This window comes from Eufriesea mexicana, unplaced genomic scaffold (assembly GCF_001483705.2).
Source record: "Eufriesea mexicana isolate 0111107269 unplaced genomic scaffold, ASM148370v2 scaffold4786, whole genome shotgun sequence".
Classification (NCBI taxonomy): domain Eukaryota; kingdom Metazoa; phylum Arthropoda; class Insecta; order Hymenoptera; family Apidae; genus Eufriesea; species Eufriesea mexicana.
This window is the reverse complement of record NW_016912807.1, coordinates 634336-648627: the sequence shown is the minus strand read 5'-3', so window position 1 is coordinate 648627 and position 14292 is coordinate 634336. Positions and strand designations below refer to the sequence as shown.

The window sequence follows — 14292 nt, the reverse complement described above, 5'->3', positions numbered from 1 at the left end:
GCGATCGCTTGGCCCGGAAACGCGTCGATGCGCCTAGGTGGCGCGGAACCGTTTGCTTTATGAATGGCCGCGCGATAATTTGCGCTAGATCTCTCGACGCCGTCGCGTCCAGCCATCCAGCGCGTATTCTCGTCGCGACTATTGGCAGCGGTGCATAGGCTCTTTGCTCCTCGTTGCGCTTAATCTTTTTTTTTCTTTTTCTCCACCTCTCTCCGCCTGTGCGGTAATCGAGCGTCCCTGTCGCTCGATTCTAGCTCCGGCTGCCTCTATTTCCGCCTCCAGCTGCCAATCTACGCGCGCACTCGCTTCGCCTCTTTCGGCGAGCCTTTCACCGCTCGCCTCTTTCGCCATACGCTCTCGGTCGCTCTATTTCTTCTCGCATTTGCCACTCTATCGACTCGCGGTTGCCACTTCTCTCGGAAGCGAGCACGAGCCAGCTCGTTTCCGTATCGTTCTCCTGGAGACACCGGCGACCACAGCTTTTTCTTCCGATTGCCTCGCTTATCGTCGCGCACAAATTTCCACGTCGGTTCACCGCGTTCCTCTCTTTCATAGTCTCGTACATTTCGCCTAACTTTTTCTACCTTTGCCTCCTTTCGAACGCTTCTTCCTTTTGTCGGGCGGAAATTAGTCGTCGCATTGTACGAAAGCGGAGAGTTTACCCGAGGGACAGTTAACTCGGGTATTCGGTTGATCTTTGTTAGCTCGGGCAAGCGCGGCGTTCCTTAGATCGGAAATGGCGATTACGGTACGCGACGCCAAGACGGATCTTCGAGAGGGAGGGTAAAATTTCACGCGAGCCATTTTCCATGCGGCGCGATGCAGCGGAGATGCGGAAGGGGTGCGGACAGGGCGCGGATGGGGCGCGGATGGGGTGCGGAGGAGGCGCGGTGAAGCTGAGCCGACTGACAGACCGTTAAACGGTCGTATTAGTTTATGGAAATAACGAGCGCAAGCCGAGTCGATAGGTAGGGAAATGGCGTGGTACAAACGGCGTGCAACGTGGCGGCGTGTCAGGAATATCGAAGCGCGGATAAAGCCGCGCGGCGTGTGCGGCGTGCAGGCGGCAAGGTAGAAGTCGCGCGCGTGTCGCAGCCACGAGAATGAATCGTGACGTTATCACCGACGATGGAATTAATTATTGGAAAGCGGCGAACGGTCAATTATTCACGGTTTTAATTAGCACACCACCGCGGTGCCGGCTACGACACTCTCTCTGCTCGATCGAACATCCTCGTTTTCCCTCCCTCCCTCGCGGTGGAGAATTTCGCCCCGTGACGCCGGTACGCGACGCGTCGTATTAGCGTCGCACGGTCGACGCAGTTTCGACGTCCTCGCGCTTATTTTTCCTTCCGGCCGAGCCGTTTCGTTAGCGCGGGATAAAGCGAGCCACAAATGTCGCGCGCTCGTACGGCTGGCTGGCATGGGATCCACTTCCGTCGGAACTCGACAGGCAGCCGCAGCTGCGCGCGTGCACGCTCCAGTCAAAAAGTAGGCGATATCGCTTGGAATCGCTTGGAATCGCTCCGAATCGCTCGGAATCGCTCGGAATCGCGTCGAATCGCCGACCACGCGAGAGATCAGCCCGCGATCAAATTCGCTCGCGCTCACGGTTTTTCGGCTCAGGGGGAAAAACCGGCAGAGTGTGCGGGGTGTGCGCTGTGCCGAATGTGGATGCCGTGGCCGCACGGAAATGGTCGTTGTTCTAGATTCGAGTGAAATCGATCGCGAAATAGCTTTTTCGCGCTATTTACGGATCACTTTGTTTCCGACTGTTCCGTCGCGTAACTTGCACTACTCGAGCCGATCACGGGCCGCAACGTTGTGAAATTTTACGACACCGTTGCGCTAATTATTTCGCGACGGACCCGGTCGCGTCGTCCACGAGAAACCCCTAATAATTTTACAACGTAGCAAACGGCAAACAGTCGGAACGTTAAAGCGACGGTTCCTGTTATCGCACGGGGAAACGACCAAACGTTGCACACGCGGAATTCACACGGTTACCGGTTACCTATTGTCGTCCGCGAGATTTCGTCCTGGTGACGATGATGGCGGATGGAGCTGTTGGTCGTGCGGCGGTGGTAGTGGCCCATTGATGCTAGATTCGACCAATTCCCCTCCACCGTCCTATCTAACTCGCCTCGACATGGATATTTGCTTGTTAAGTGACAGTATTGACGCGCGCGACGAGCAAATATCCATAATCGAGGGGCCGAGTAATTGCTTTCGTTCGAACACGAGCCAAAGTCCAAAGCGGAGACGATCGACCGCGAGACGACGCCCGATGAATCGAGCGAGAAACTTTTCTCGCTTTATTAGTCGAAATGTAATTTAACGGGTTAATAAGTTAATTAACGACCGTGTTTGTATCCGCTCGAGCCAACCACTCGACCGCCGTTGACTTTCGAGAGAAAACGAATCGACGTTCACCGAGGTGGAATGGTTGAAAATAGTTGATTCATTTTTCGATATTATTTCCCCTCGGACAAAAGCGACGAAACTCGTTACGCGAGTGTTCGCAGACATCGCGAACGTCGGGTCCTCGTAATCGATCGTCGTCATCGTCGTCGTCGTCGTCGTTCCACTGCTGTCGTGATCCACGGACGACGACGACGACCACTCGAGAGGAGGAGGCAAACGGACGAAAGCTAAAGCAACATCCTCTATCCGACCCTCGGAATATAATCGTCCGCGAAAACGCGATATTATTCCTCGACTCGAAAACTCGATTCGCCACTCACCGCGAATCCCGAATCTAGCTTTCTTACGCGAATTACTTTGGTCGGAGTTTACAAACGTTATTTAAAGTTTTCGAAGAACATTCGCGAGAGAAGTCTATCCGTTCGTTGGCTGCTGCCGTCTCCACCCGCCCGGTACTCTCTCTCTCTCTCTCTCTCTCTCTCTCCGATTTCCCTTCCGTCCGGAATTCTTGCTCGTCTCTCCCTTCTTTTCCTCTCGTTCTGTTCCGCCAGCCATTTCTTAATTCAGGATTAATTCAATTTCACGCTGTCGACCGACATCCACGTTTATTTCACCATTGATTTCGCTCGAAAGTTGCGCGACCGTCGCGAGCAAAATACGAATGTACTCTGGGCCCTTCGCGAGCTTTCTCTTTCGCCATCGATTTTTCTTTATTTCCAATTTTTTTCTTCTCGCTCTCCTCTTTCTTCTTCATTTTTGTTTCCTTTTTAATCTCTCGCGCGCGTTTAGATCGAGCAACTTTGGCCCCGGTCCTTTCTCTCGTTTCTCTTTTTCCACTCGACATTTCCCCGACGCGACGATGGAAACGAAAGGGCAGCGCGAGAGATCCGTTCGTGATACTTCTTCGTGGCCGGCGATAAACGAAACGACGCCGGCTGAAAAAGCGTCTATAATACGTTGGTTAACGAGCAACGATCAAAGTTTCGGCAAAAGTACGTTGATTAAGCATACTTTAAACAGAAATCTCGTTTGAAATTCTGATCCGGAACTCGGCCGGTATTCAAATGATGAACCTTGCGCGTCCTTTTTCGGCCGATCGCTAACCACACCCCCGATAGTGGAATAGCCGAACCCCCGGTGAAACTTTGCCACGCGCGCTGCCACTCCGACGTAGAGAGCGGGTTTTTTCGTTGCGCGCCGATCGACGATGCCGTTTGAAACGGTATTCGCGTCCGTTAGTTCATTAAATCCGCGAGCAGGTGGCCGAGCCGTTTCGTCATAATTGCGGGCAAATTTACATGCAATCGATAAGGTCGTCGGCTACGCAAACAGATCGATCATATCGCGAACCGCAGAGAAACGAAAATTGCGATGAAATTGCTTCGGGTCCCGCGATGTTTACCACCACTGTCCATTTTAACGCAGTTGTTCGCACCATTTGCGAAAGCTCGCGGCTCGGCGCGCTTCGTTGAAAAGGTAAACTCTCGCGACACCGACGAAAAATGTCATCGAAGCATGGCCGGCCGCGCTCGATGCACGCCCGAATTCCCCCGGATCGAAAGGTCGTAAACGCGTTTCATCGGTAAACGCTAAAAGTTGCGCGGCCGAGAGCGACGCTGGTCGCCGACCGTCATAGCCGAGCGTCATAGGAAATTTCATTAAGCGCGAAATCCGGCCGATCGGGTTCTCGTCCCTTAAAGGACTGCGGCCGGCCAGGATAATGCGGGGTCGGACATTGGAGAGGAGGGAGAGCGACGCTTTGATCCTCGGTCAAAGGCCAACGTCTCCGAAGGGAGAGCGACGTTACGTGGCTCCCTTGGCCTATTGTGGCTCCCATTGTTGCGCAAACTGCATTACAACCGGAAGTGGTCGCGACCTCCCTTCCGTGGCTCGTAACTCAGTGTCTCGCGGCCGGGTGCCGGCTTTGCACAATGCAACGGCAACTGCACAGCCTGTAACACCGGCGTCAGACATCCACGCTACGGCACTGCGCGACGTAACGTTACGTTGCGTCGTCGGACAGGCTCTACGTCCTGTCCGCCAACTGCCGAGAAACCTCGCCCATAATCTTAATCCCCTTGCAAACTCGCCCAGTTTCTTATAACTCCTCTTACGCCGCGAAAACGCCACTTCGAACGCCGCCCGGAAGCCGCTTCCGCTTCCGTTTCCTCCTCCGGCTCTCATTCGCTAATCGCGCGGACGAAACGCGCGTCGATTCGAATCTCGCGTCTCCGAGTACATCCGCGAGTAGATACTACTGATCGATGGATCGGACCACCGCGTTAACCCTTTCTTTCACTGTCACGCCGAAATCACGCGTTTCGCTTAGGTCGCCACGGCAGTATTCTTATTATTCCAAGCACACCAGCGATCCGGTCACCACTGACCAACGTGGTAGTCGAAGGGTTAACTGGAATAATTGCGTAGGTTGGAAGAGGACTCGAGGAGACTTTGCGATCGACTCGACTCCGAGATTGTCAAAGCATGAGAATGTTCGAGTGTCGAAAAGATGAGTTTAGCAGTAGCCAAAGATCAATCTAGTTTGTAAGATACAAGTTTCCAGAACGAACGTTTATATAGTCATCCGATGGAAGTTGAGGGTTTGGGCGCGTACCCTCTCGACACTCTCTCAGGACTCGGGTACAGCTGCAGATGTGTCTTAGAGGGGTCGGTCAGTCCCTCAGGAGAAGCATTAGGTGGAACATATACCATCCTTGAGAGATAAAAGACTATGAAACAGAATATACACCAACTCGCAAAAGTTGAGAAACAACGTAATCGTTTGGGAATTTGGGTATATTCTCTATCTTCTACGATACATAGGTTGAAACTTAAATTGCCATAACAAGATAGCATTCCATACATCAGTAAACAATGAGCTTTTCTCGAATATCGTTGTTTATCTATGTATGGAATGTTATTTTATTGTACCATTTTTAGTTTCAACCCGCGTGTCTTAAAAGACAGAGAATATACCGAAATTCTGAAACCATTACATCGTTTTTTAACTTTTGTCGGTAAGCGTATGTCTACCGTAGTTATTTTACTATCAGAACCCATAATCCCAATATCGAGAGTAGAAAGAAACGTTGGAAAACCCGCGTTCTCGTTTACGAAACGATTGACGAGACCAGCGACGAGGGTTAGGCTTAGAGCTTTCATGGTCGACGGTCGGTGGAAGCGCGCGGGCTAATATTCATCGGTTAGCGTGCCACCTTTCGTCCAGGAACTTTAAAGTATTTTAACGTTCTATCGATCCCGTGACCGTGCTCCGCGTCTCTCAGTCTTCTCAGCGTTCCTCGAATCCCTCGACGCTGGTCGTTCCCTCTGCTCGCGCGTTTCCTTCTCTCCCTCCGGAGTTCCGTGCATCCATTGCGAAGGTCTCGCGCTATCGACACCGGCAGTCGTCACCCACTAGACGACGCCGAGAGGGACTAGACCTCGGACAACAATGGAGCTCCCGAGGGATAAGGTGCTATTAATAATTCCGAAGCGACGTCGTTACGCTTTAAGCGCGCCACTGCTGCCCGAAGGGGAATCTCGAAGGGGAGGAAACGGAAGTGGGGTAAGCTAAGCTATTCGTTCTACTCTCTAGAGGCCGACATCTCAATTAGCCTGCTTGCCAGCAAACTACGATTCCTCTCGCGATGCACCCTCGCCGCTATTTTCCGCGTCGCTCGGCACATACTCCATCCTCGTTCGAAAATTCCACGGCCACGTTTAACGTCTCCCACGGCGACGTAGGCTGCGCCCTTCTGTCATTTTTGCCTCCTAACGGACGCGTCTCGATACCGCCCTGTAGGCGCGTCCTTTTGTTCGACCGGAATGCTCGTAAACGTTTCAATTATCCCCTTTGTCTACGATATCGCGCGAGACCGATGGCAAGGAATTCGGTCCAAACGTAAGAACGTCGGTTGAAAGGCGTGGTCTGTAGGCCAGGTTAAACGTAAACAACACCGGCCAGGCTCGTGGCTCATTTCCGCCGAGGTCCTTCCGTCTCAGTTGCGCGTTATTCTTCGCAGTGTTCGGACAAAGTGGCTCGTCGAGCGAACGCCGTTGCTGTTTACATGCCACGCGCCATCGGGACTCGAATGGTAAGCCGAGTAGTTAATTTATCCCTGTTCGGATTCGCGGACCCGTAACGGTCGTCGTTGTTTACCATCTGCCACGTGCGGTTTGCTCGCGATTCTAGAAGCTTCGCGTTTATCCCGAGCGCGAAACTAGCGTACGAAACGCGATTTACTCGAAGGCATCGTGGATGAAATTTAAATTCACCCGGTACCCCGAAGTGTCCTTTTTTCCTCCGGTTTTCGGAACCGGCGAAACGGTCTGTTTCGTTGAACCGATCCGTAGGAGAAATAAGAGGGAACGCCAGCGACTCGTACTCGACTCCAACTGCCGGCAGGGGGGAAAATCTTTGTCGCAGAAATTCAAAGGTATAAAGTGTCGACGAAGCGTCCTGGGAACGGCATCGCGCCGACCCTTGTAAAGACGTTGAATTTTATGAAACGTCGAGGGGATTCGGTGAAAATATGTAAATACGCAATAAAGCGTAAGCCTCCCGGTGCCGTCCCTGTCGTCTCACCACCGCATCTGCCTCAGCCAACCGCCTCTTTCCTTCTTCTTCTTCTTCTCATTCTGCTCCTCCAGCTCGTTCTTAAACGGTGGTCCTCTCCATTGCCCGGGACAACGGAAAATTTCAACGGAGACCGTCTCGTACGTCTGACTCCACTGAATCTGGCTGCCACGGTTTACGAACCGGCTGCCTCTCTGCTATTCTCCTCTTCGCTCCGCCATTACACCGAGGCAAATCGATCCAGCCTATCGGACTATGTTCCCTTTGCCGGGCAGCGAATTATTAGTTCGATTTTCGTATCCCCTTTCATCTGCTCGCGATCAAAAGCCGCTCGCTCGCCCGCGAGAAATTTAAAAACCGATTAACGCCACTCTGATTCCCTACGTCCGCGTCCGCCGCCTGTCCCGGGGCTCTCGAGACTCGGCGCCGCACGGAACGGACGCGAAAGAGACGCGAGAGAGACGCGAGAGAGACGGAGGGTGACGATAAGCGCGGACAATGTCGCTTAAAGAGAGCAAAACGGCCGGCCACATCGGAGGGTTCCTCCATCCTTGTAAACGGCCAGAGAGGGGTGTCGAGTACACTCGACACTCCGTAAATAACGGACTCGTCGTTCGTTCCTACGTATCCACCTATGTACGTCCTGTCCCTGCTATCACCGTCGCGGATCCGTCCGGGTGTAGGAATTGCCGGCATAATAGCGGCTAACAACCGGTCCTCCGACTCGAGTTAATTTGCCAGAGCAAGACGGCGTATACCGGCTTTGACGATCGTAACGTTTGCCTTGTTAAAACGAACCCCATTATCCCTCCGGTGTCGCGACGCTCTGTCCCCCGCGTCGAGCTACTGCTGCTGCTGCTGCTGCTGCTGCTGCTGCCCGTGGAAACATCGCAGGATGAATGGTCCTTGGGTGAGCGTGGGTCGCGCTCGAATCATCGATCTTGCACCTCCGCCATGCATCGCGCGGTTAATGCGCTTGACAAATGCTTCTTAGCAACTTCCGCTCCCCGTCCCGCCCTTTCCATTCGTTCCACGGTTGAACCGGGTCGAACGCGGATCGAGCAGTCGACGAAACTCTCGGGCCCGGATATTCGCCGGATATTTTCGCCGCGCGTGTGTCGCGTTAATGCGTCTCTCGCGAAGGTCGTGGCAATTTCGTGCAAACGCGGAACGCGTTGTCGGAAACTGCGCGTCGGGTGTGCTCGATTAAAATCGAATGGACCGGAGTAGTAGGCCGATGGGGCAGGTTTTCAGGCAGAGTCGCAGTTTTCTCTCCGTTGTTCCCGGGGTACGCTGTTATGTTCGTCGAAAACGTGCTCGGTGAGTACAGCTCGGTAAAGCCCGGCGATAGTCTTCGGGGATGAAAATATCGTAAAAGCGTATCCCCGGAGTGTAGGTAGGTAGAGCGGGAGAGGGCGGGTGAGGGCGGGTGAGGGAGGGAGAGGGATAGAGGGTTTCGAAACGCATGCCAAAGTTGTCGTTACGGCCTCGATCGGACCGCATAAAAGCGAAGCGCAGGTTGCACGGGTTGGATGGAATTTGCATGGATATCGGGCGGCTGTTCGAATTCGAATCGACGCGCGATAGTTGCGCAGCGGTTTGCGAGCGATTAGAACGTAATCGTTGCGTCGGCTTTCGACCGTGCGATCGATCCGCGTCATCCGTGGAAGATTTATGAAAATACTTGGTCCCGTTGTCGCATCGGGGTGATCAACGGTGACGCGTGGCCTGTAACTTTCGGACGAGTTGGAGCCGAAAAGTTGAACGGGAAACTCGTCGCGTCCACGCGAAAGTTTCGCTTTTTACCCGTATCACTTGGCAAACTTTTGCTCAATCTTCCGTACGACACGTGTGCCGCTGGACTCTAATGGAAAAGAGGGACCCCTCCACCCCACTAGCCGTTCGTGGCGTCGCGTTTTCCACGCGGTTGAACTCGAAATTTCCCGCGAAAGCTACGCGACGCGGCGCATCGTAGCGTGATCGATCATCGATGGCGGAAATCGGCCGCGAACCGATACCCGTGTCCCGTTTACGATCGACTCGTGGCTCGGGATCGAAGGCGAAGAGGACGGATTAGCGAGGAAAATTCCGTGGATGCAAATTCTTGGCCCGGGCGTTCGTAACACGGTGGCAAACGTTGATTCCGGTCGATAACGAATTCATTAAATGCGTTTCGAATGCGACACGAGCCGCGTCCGCCATTAGCACGCCGCTGGACGTTTCGACCAGCGCCTCGGGTCTTTGAGGGTTAATTGCGGGCGTGTTGCGGAATTCCATTAATCGAAACGGCTTTCAAGGCTTCTCTGGTATTTAAACTACACGCGGGTGCACGAGCTATTCGCGGCTGATCGATGGCCGCGGCGCGGTCGCTTTCGCGTCCAGCGACGTAGAAACGCCGCGTAAATAAGTAAAATCGACAGAGTTTAACTGCCGCCACTGCTCCGACCGGCCTGACTTTCGTAGCCACGGAAACGATTTTCCCGCGGCCATGAATTCTCCTCCATCGTCGAAGATTTCGCGACGCGGCGCCGTCGTTAATTACGCGCTCGTTAGGCCAGCTCGCCAGCGTTGTTTCCCACTTAATTCCACGAGGACGGCCGCACGCGTCCGATGTTACGTCCACGCCGGCAGCGACGCAAGTCTAATCCAATTATGCGGTTTCCACGGGAAGAAGCGTGACGCTTATGAAAAATTCCAGGCGGTAGGATCGCGCGTGTACCCCGGGCTAGGAACGAACGTTAAATCGCGAGCAAACCCGCGAAATACGCGCATGAAATTATAACGAATCCGGGAAGGATCTCGCCTAGGGTTCTTGCTTTTCGCTCGGAAGGTATAGCAAACGAGGGTGGACGGGAGACGGCGTGGTCGGTGCGGCGCGTTACCAGCCAAGGAGAGGTAACCGCTGCTTGTTGCACGTACCTCGAGCTCGTTACAACCGGGGAAAAACTGAGAATTCAAATGAGCATCGTGGCTCCGAGGCGTTTATATGGTAAACAGTCAGCCCTAAGCGATATTTATACCCGACAGGGACGGTATAACCGGAAAATAAGTAGGAACCGCGAGGGCGCTCTAATCCTTCCGGATCGGATTTTCGTGCGTTCGCGACGCAACTCTCGCGAAAGTCTGCGAAAGATTTACACCGGCGATAAACGGAAATTTTCGCGCGTTCCCGTCCATATCCGTGGCGCGTCACGCTCGATAAACGAAAGGGCGAAACGGTCGCGACAAATCAGATTCGATCAAGCGGTACCCGGAGACTCTTTCGTTCGTATTAGCCTGACGCGGGGGGCTAGAAAGTCGGCGAGATTCTCAGCCGGACGCTCGCCGGACGCTTGGTACATGCAGCTTCGATTCTTGTTTCGAGCGTCCAGCGCGGAGAAAACGAAAGCGGCGGACCGAATCGAATGGAAACTCGTTTCTTCGAAATAGCCTACCGGAAATTCCCGAAGGAATTGCCCGTTCCGTACGATCAGACCTCCGAGCTTTCCACTTACCTGCTCGAAAGATCCTCTTCCGCGAACACGATGCCGTGCGGCTGGTTTACGGTAGAGTCCGTCGAAACCGAATTTCATAAGCGAATCTCTTAATCCTATGCCGAGCGTGCTTTACATATCGCTACCCAACATTTTCCCGGCTCGATTCTACCCGCATCCGAATGTTCGGATTTTCGTTATCGAGCTACGCTGACCGTATATCCGTCCATTCTCTCCGTCCCTCGCATTTTCTCTCGCAGACATAATTCGATCGCGAAATCGAAATCGAAATCCAAGTCCAGTGCATCCTCCCCTATCCGAGGAAAATTTAATCGGTACGATCGACGCGTATTTTTGTTCCAGTACCATTGGTGAATATCAGCGTCGTGGAAGGAAAGCCAGCGGAACTGCCATGCGACATCACCCCACCCGGAGAGGACACCCTGCACATGGTCTTCTGGTTCAAGGACGAGGCCGGAGTACCACTGTACACGTGAGTGATTCCTTTCTTTCTTTTCTACCGATTTACGATTCACGCGATCGTTGCAACGACGTTACGCACGAACGTGGAACGTGAACGAACGATCTCTCGAAGAACGCCACGGAGCGGAAATCCGTGCGATTTCCTCGAGGACCTACGTTGGGGTGGGTTGTCCGTGGTGACGAAAAATTCGCGGCGTTTCAGGAATTCGCAACTGGCGCGACTAATATGCGGTAAACGACGTCGGTAGGTCGCGTTCTCTTTCCCATTACATCGTCGGCACACCATGACAGTCGGAGATACAAGCCGGTTCGCGTTATTAAACGTACGTCACTGTTCGCTGCTCGCTCGCCTCTTGCCACTCGAACTCCGAATTCCTTTCTGCATTCCGTTTTGCAGACGCGGTCACGATGTTCTCCCATTCCGAGTTGGCCGCAATAACGCCACCGCGAGGCCTTCATAAAGGGCTTCTCTTTACAGAGCTGCTCTGCTCTTTTCCTTCCCCGAACGAAATTTTACGCGCCCGTTTACGTCGTTACCGCCGCAGCGTCGTTGTCCTCGTCGTCCTTGTCGTCCTCGTCGTCGTCGAATCGCTAAACGACCGGACGCTTCTTAATTGAAACGGTTATTAATTAAAAGCTCGTGGCGCCGCGACGTGGCGAGCAGGCCCTTTCGAACTCGCGGATCGATGAAACACGAAACGTTTTAATTGACAATTATTTCGCTCGATCGCGTATCTATAATTTTCCTTAATGAACCTGAAAATTGGAAGGAAATCGGCCCGGGGGGGAAGAGGTGAATTTAAATGCAGCTACATCGTTCGGAATAATTTTTCTCGTCGAGATGAGAAAGAAAGGAGGAGGAAACGAAGAATACGCGCGACACAATAGGTCGAAATGACATCTGAAAGGTATTTCTCTCGAAATATAATCGGATGAAACACGAGTCCCTCTTAATTGACAATTATCTCGACCGATTACTCGTTATGATTTTTCTTAACGAACCGTAAAGCGAACCGGGCTTGATTTAAATAGCTCTTGATACCGTCCGCGCGATAATTTCTCCCGAGATAGCGCGAGGTCTTTGCAAAATCTCTCGTTGCGGACGTCACCGTTGCGGATGCTGGCAGTTGCATATAATATTTATATGTAGCCGGGTAAATGGAACAGAGTTCACCGCGAATTCGAGCTACGCTATTTTTTCTGCTGCATCCACTCGAAACGTCGGAATAATCCCCTTCAATTACGAGCGATTTATTTCGGCGAATGAATCCGTCTCGTGACCGTTTTCGGCTAGTAAAACGTTCGGATACCTTGCACGGGATTCGCGCGCGAGTCCACAGACGAACGTTCAACGACCGTTTAAAAATAAATATCGAAAATGCTTATCTCGGTTCGCCAATCGCGGCACAGACGCTTGATACGACGAGCCAGGAGTAGGTACACAAGGGTAGGTGGTCTTTGGCCTTTCCGCACGCCGCCGCTCGTCCACTCTTTGTAACGTCGAGCTGTTTGACCAACGAACGGCGAATATACGCGGATGAAAATAGAGCAGCCGCAAACCGGATGGACAGCCGGGATATTACCGGGATTTTTCGATATTTCCCGTAATTTGCGATAGTTGGGGAAGTTTCGCAATTAAACTTGCACGCTTCGCGCGGAATTCGGCGCCGTCGCTGCTGACGCCACGCGATGCTGCATCATTTTTCAAGCAGCTGGCAGGCTCGAAGCTATCCGCGAGATGCCCTGTACCCGGGGAAATAAGCGGTTGCTGCCGATTAATACGTCGCTGATCTTCCTTTTTTCTCCACCCTCTCTCTCTCTTTCTCTCTCTCTTTTCCTGGCCATTTTTCAAAGTTTCGTAGTTTCAAAAGAACACAGCGGTAATTGAAACAGCCGGATTTCACCGCGCGGTTGTTTCAATTTTTTCCAGCTCCGCCTCTCGATATCCCATCGCGCGGTTACGGTCGGGCGAATTTTGAATTTTTCGCGTGAAACTTGAATGGCGGTTAGTCCGGGGTCGCGGCTTTTCGGTCAGCCGGGCTGCAAATACCCGATTGATTCTTGCTGATTCCTTGTCCACGCGAAAGAGAGAGAGAGAGAGAGAGAGAGAGGGGGGAGAGAGGGAGGTGGAAAGGACAGGCAGGACAACTCGTCCATCAGAAGCCTTCACAGCGGTCAGGCGTACCAGCCTAATGAGGATCACAGCTACGCACAATCAACTTCGTGGCACGTAATTATAGCGTGTCAATAAATTTCAATCGGCGGCTGAAGGGATACCGGCGTGGGTGGAGCGGGCGAAGCTTCTGGATGGCAGCTTTATCGGTGAATAATTGATAACCGTCGCGACGCCTCTACGCTGTACCTGCGCATCGATGTAACTGCACCGCTGCAAGATCCGCGGCGAACTTCTGCGCGACGCGTGATTAATTGATATATCCGCGATCCGCGTAGCTCGCGTTATCGGCGTTATCCTTCGATCCAGGAGCATCACGGAATCCCGTCGCCTGGTCTATAAATTAGTCGCAAAGATTCCCCGTTATCGCGACGCGTTTTACCGGCTAGACGCGACGTTAGCACGCTTCGGCGGATGTTGGAAATTCGAAGAGGCGCGCCGCGATGCCCGACCACGCGTTTACATTCAACGACCTTTTTCCTCCCGTTACCAGTTCGCAAACTATCCGCGGTAACGATTATTGCCACGGAAGCTGCGAAGCCGGGCCGCGCCACTTTCCCCCGGCACGCTTTAATCCTCCCTTTTATTCATCCCTCGGCGCCGTCTCCGAGACCGTTGCCTCCGTTCGCGCCTCCGTTCCTCGCGCGTATCACACGGCCGAGCGTGTGACTCGACAAACGAGAGGAAACGGCGCCCGCGGTGCCACGAAGGAAAGAAAGGCGAACGAGAGAAACGAGGTTTGACGTTTCCGGTCCACGGGGAGTGTACGTCCGCGTTTATCAGGCGACGCCGTAATTAATAGCTGTGGCGTGGAATTTGAATTTACAAACGAGCATGGCCTAGGGCGCACTCGCGGCCAGTCGCGCCCGTAGTTTCCCATTAATCGCGTACTTATGAAAATTTCAATCGAGTCGCAGTAATCGCATTTCCAAATGCAAATTTCCCCGACAGCCCGGCTTCCTTGCGATCCGCGGTCAAACATCAAAGGGTCCGATCTTATCTGAAAGGACGTTGCTGGTCGGGCAGTTCCTCGTGGAATATTAACGCTTCGGTTTCGCCGCGGAAACGTTCATCGATCGCGTCCTTTTTTCTTCCCAACTGAGAGACGTTTTGGGACTCAAAACTGTCACCCGCTTTCCTCGGGACCCATTCGTCGGTCCTCC

General features: G+C 53.1%; 1 protein-coding gene across 1 annotated transcript in view; it reads left to right on the top strand.

Annotated features, from left to right (window-relative positions):
- The window catches only part of LOC108551629 (nephrin), a 279049-nt gene that overhangs the window by 82253 nt on the left and 182504 nt on the right, over positions 1 to 14292 (top strand). Inside the window, exon 2 of the mRNA XM_017905856.1 lies at positions 10837 to 10966. Within this exon, the coding sequence (XP_017761345.1) occupies positions 10837 to 10966 (130 nt within the window). The remainder of the gene's footprint in view (positions 1 to 10836; positions 10967 to 14292) is intronic.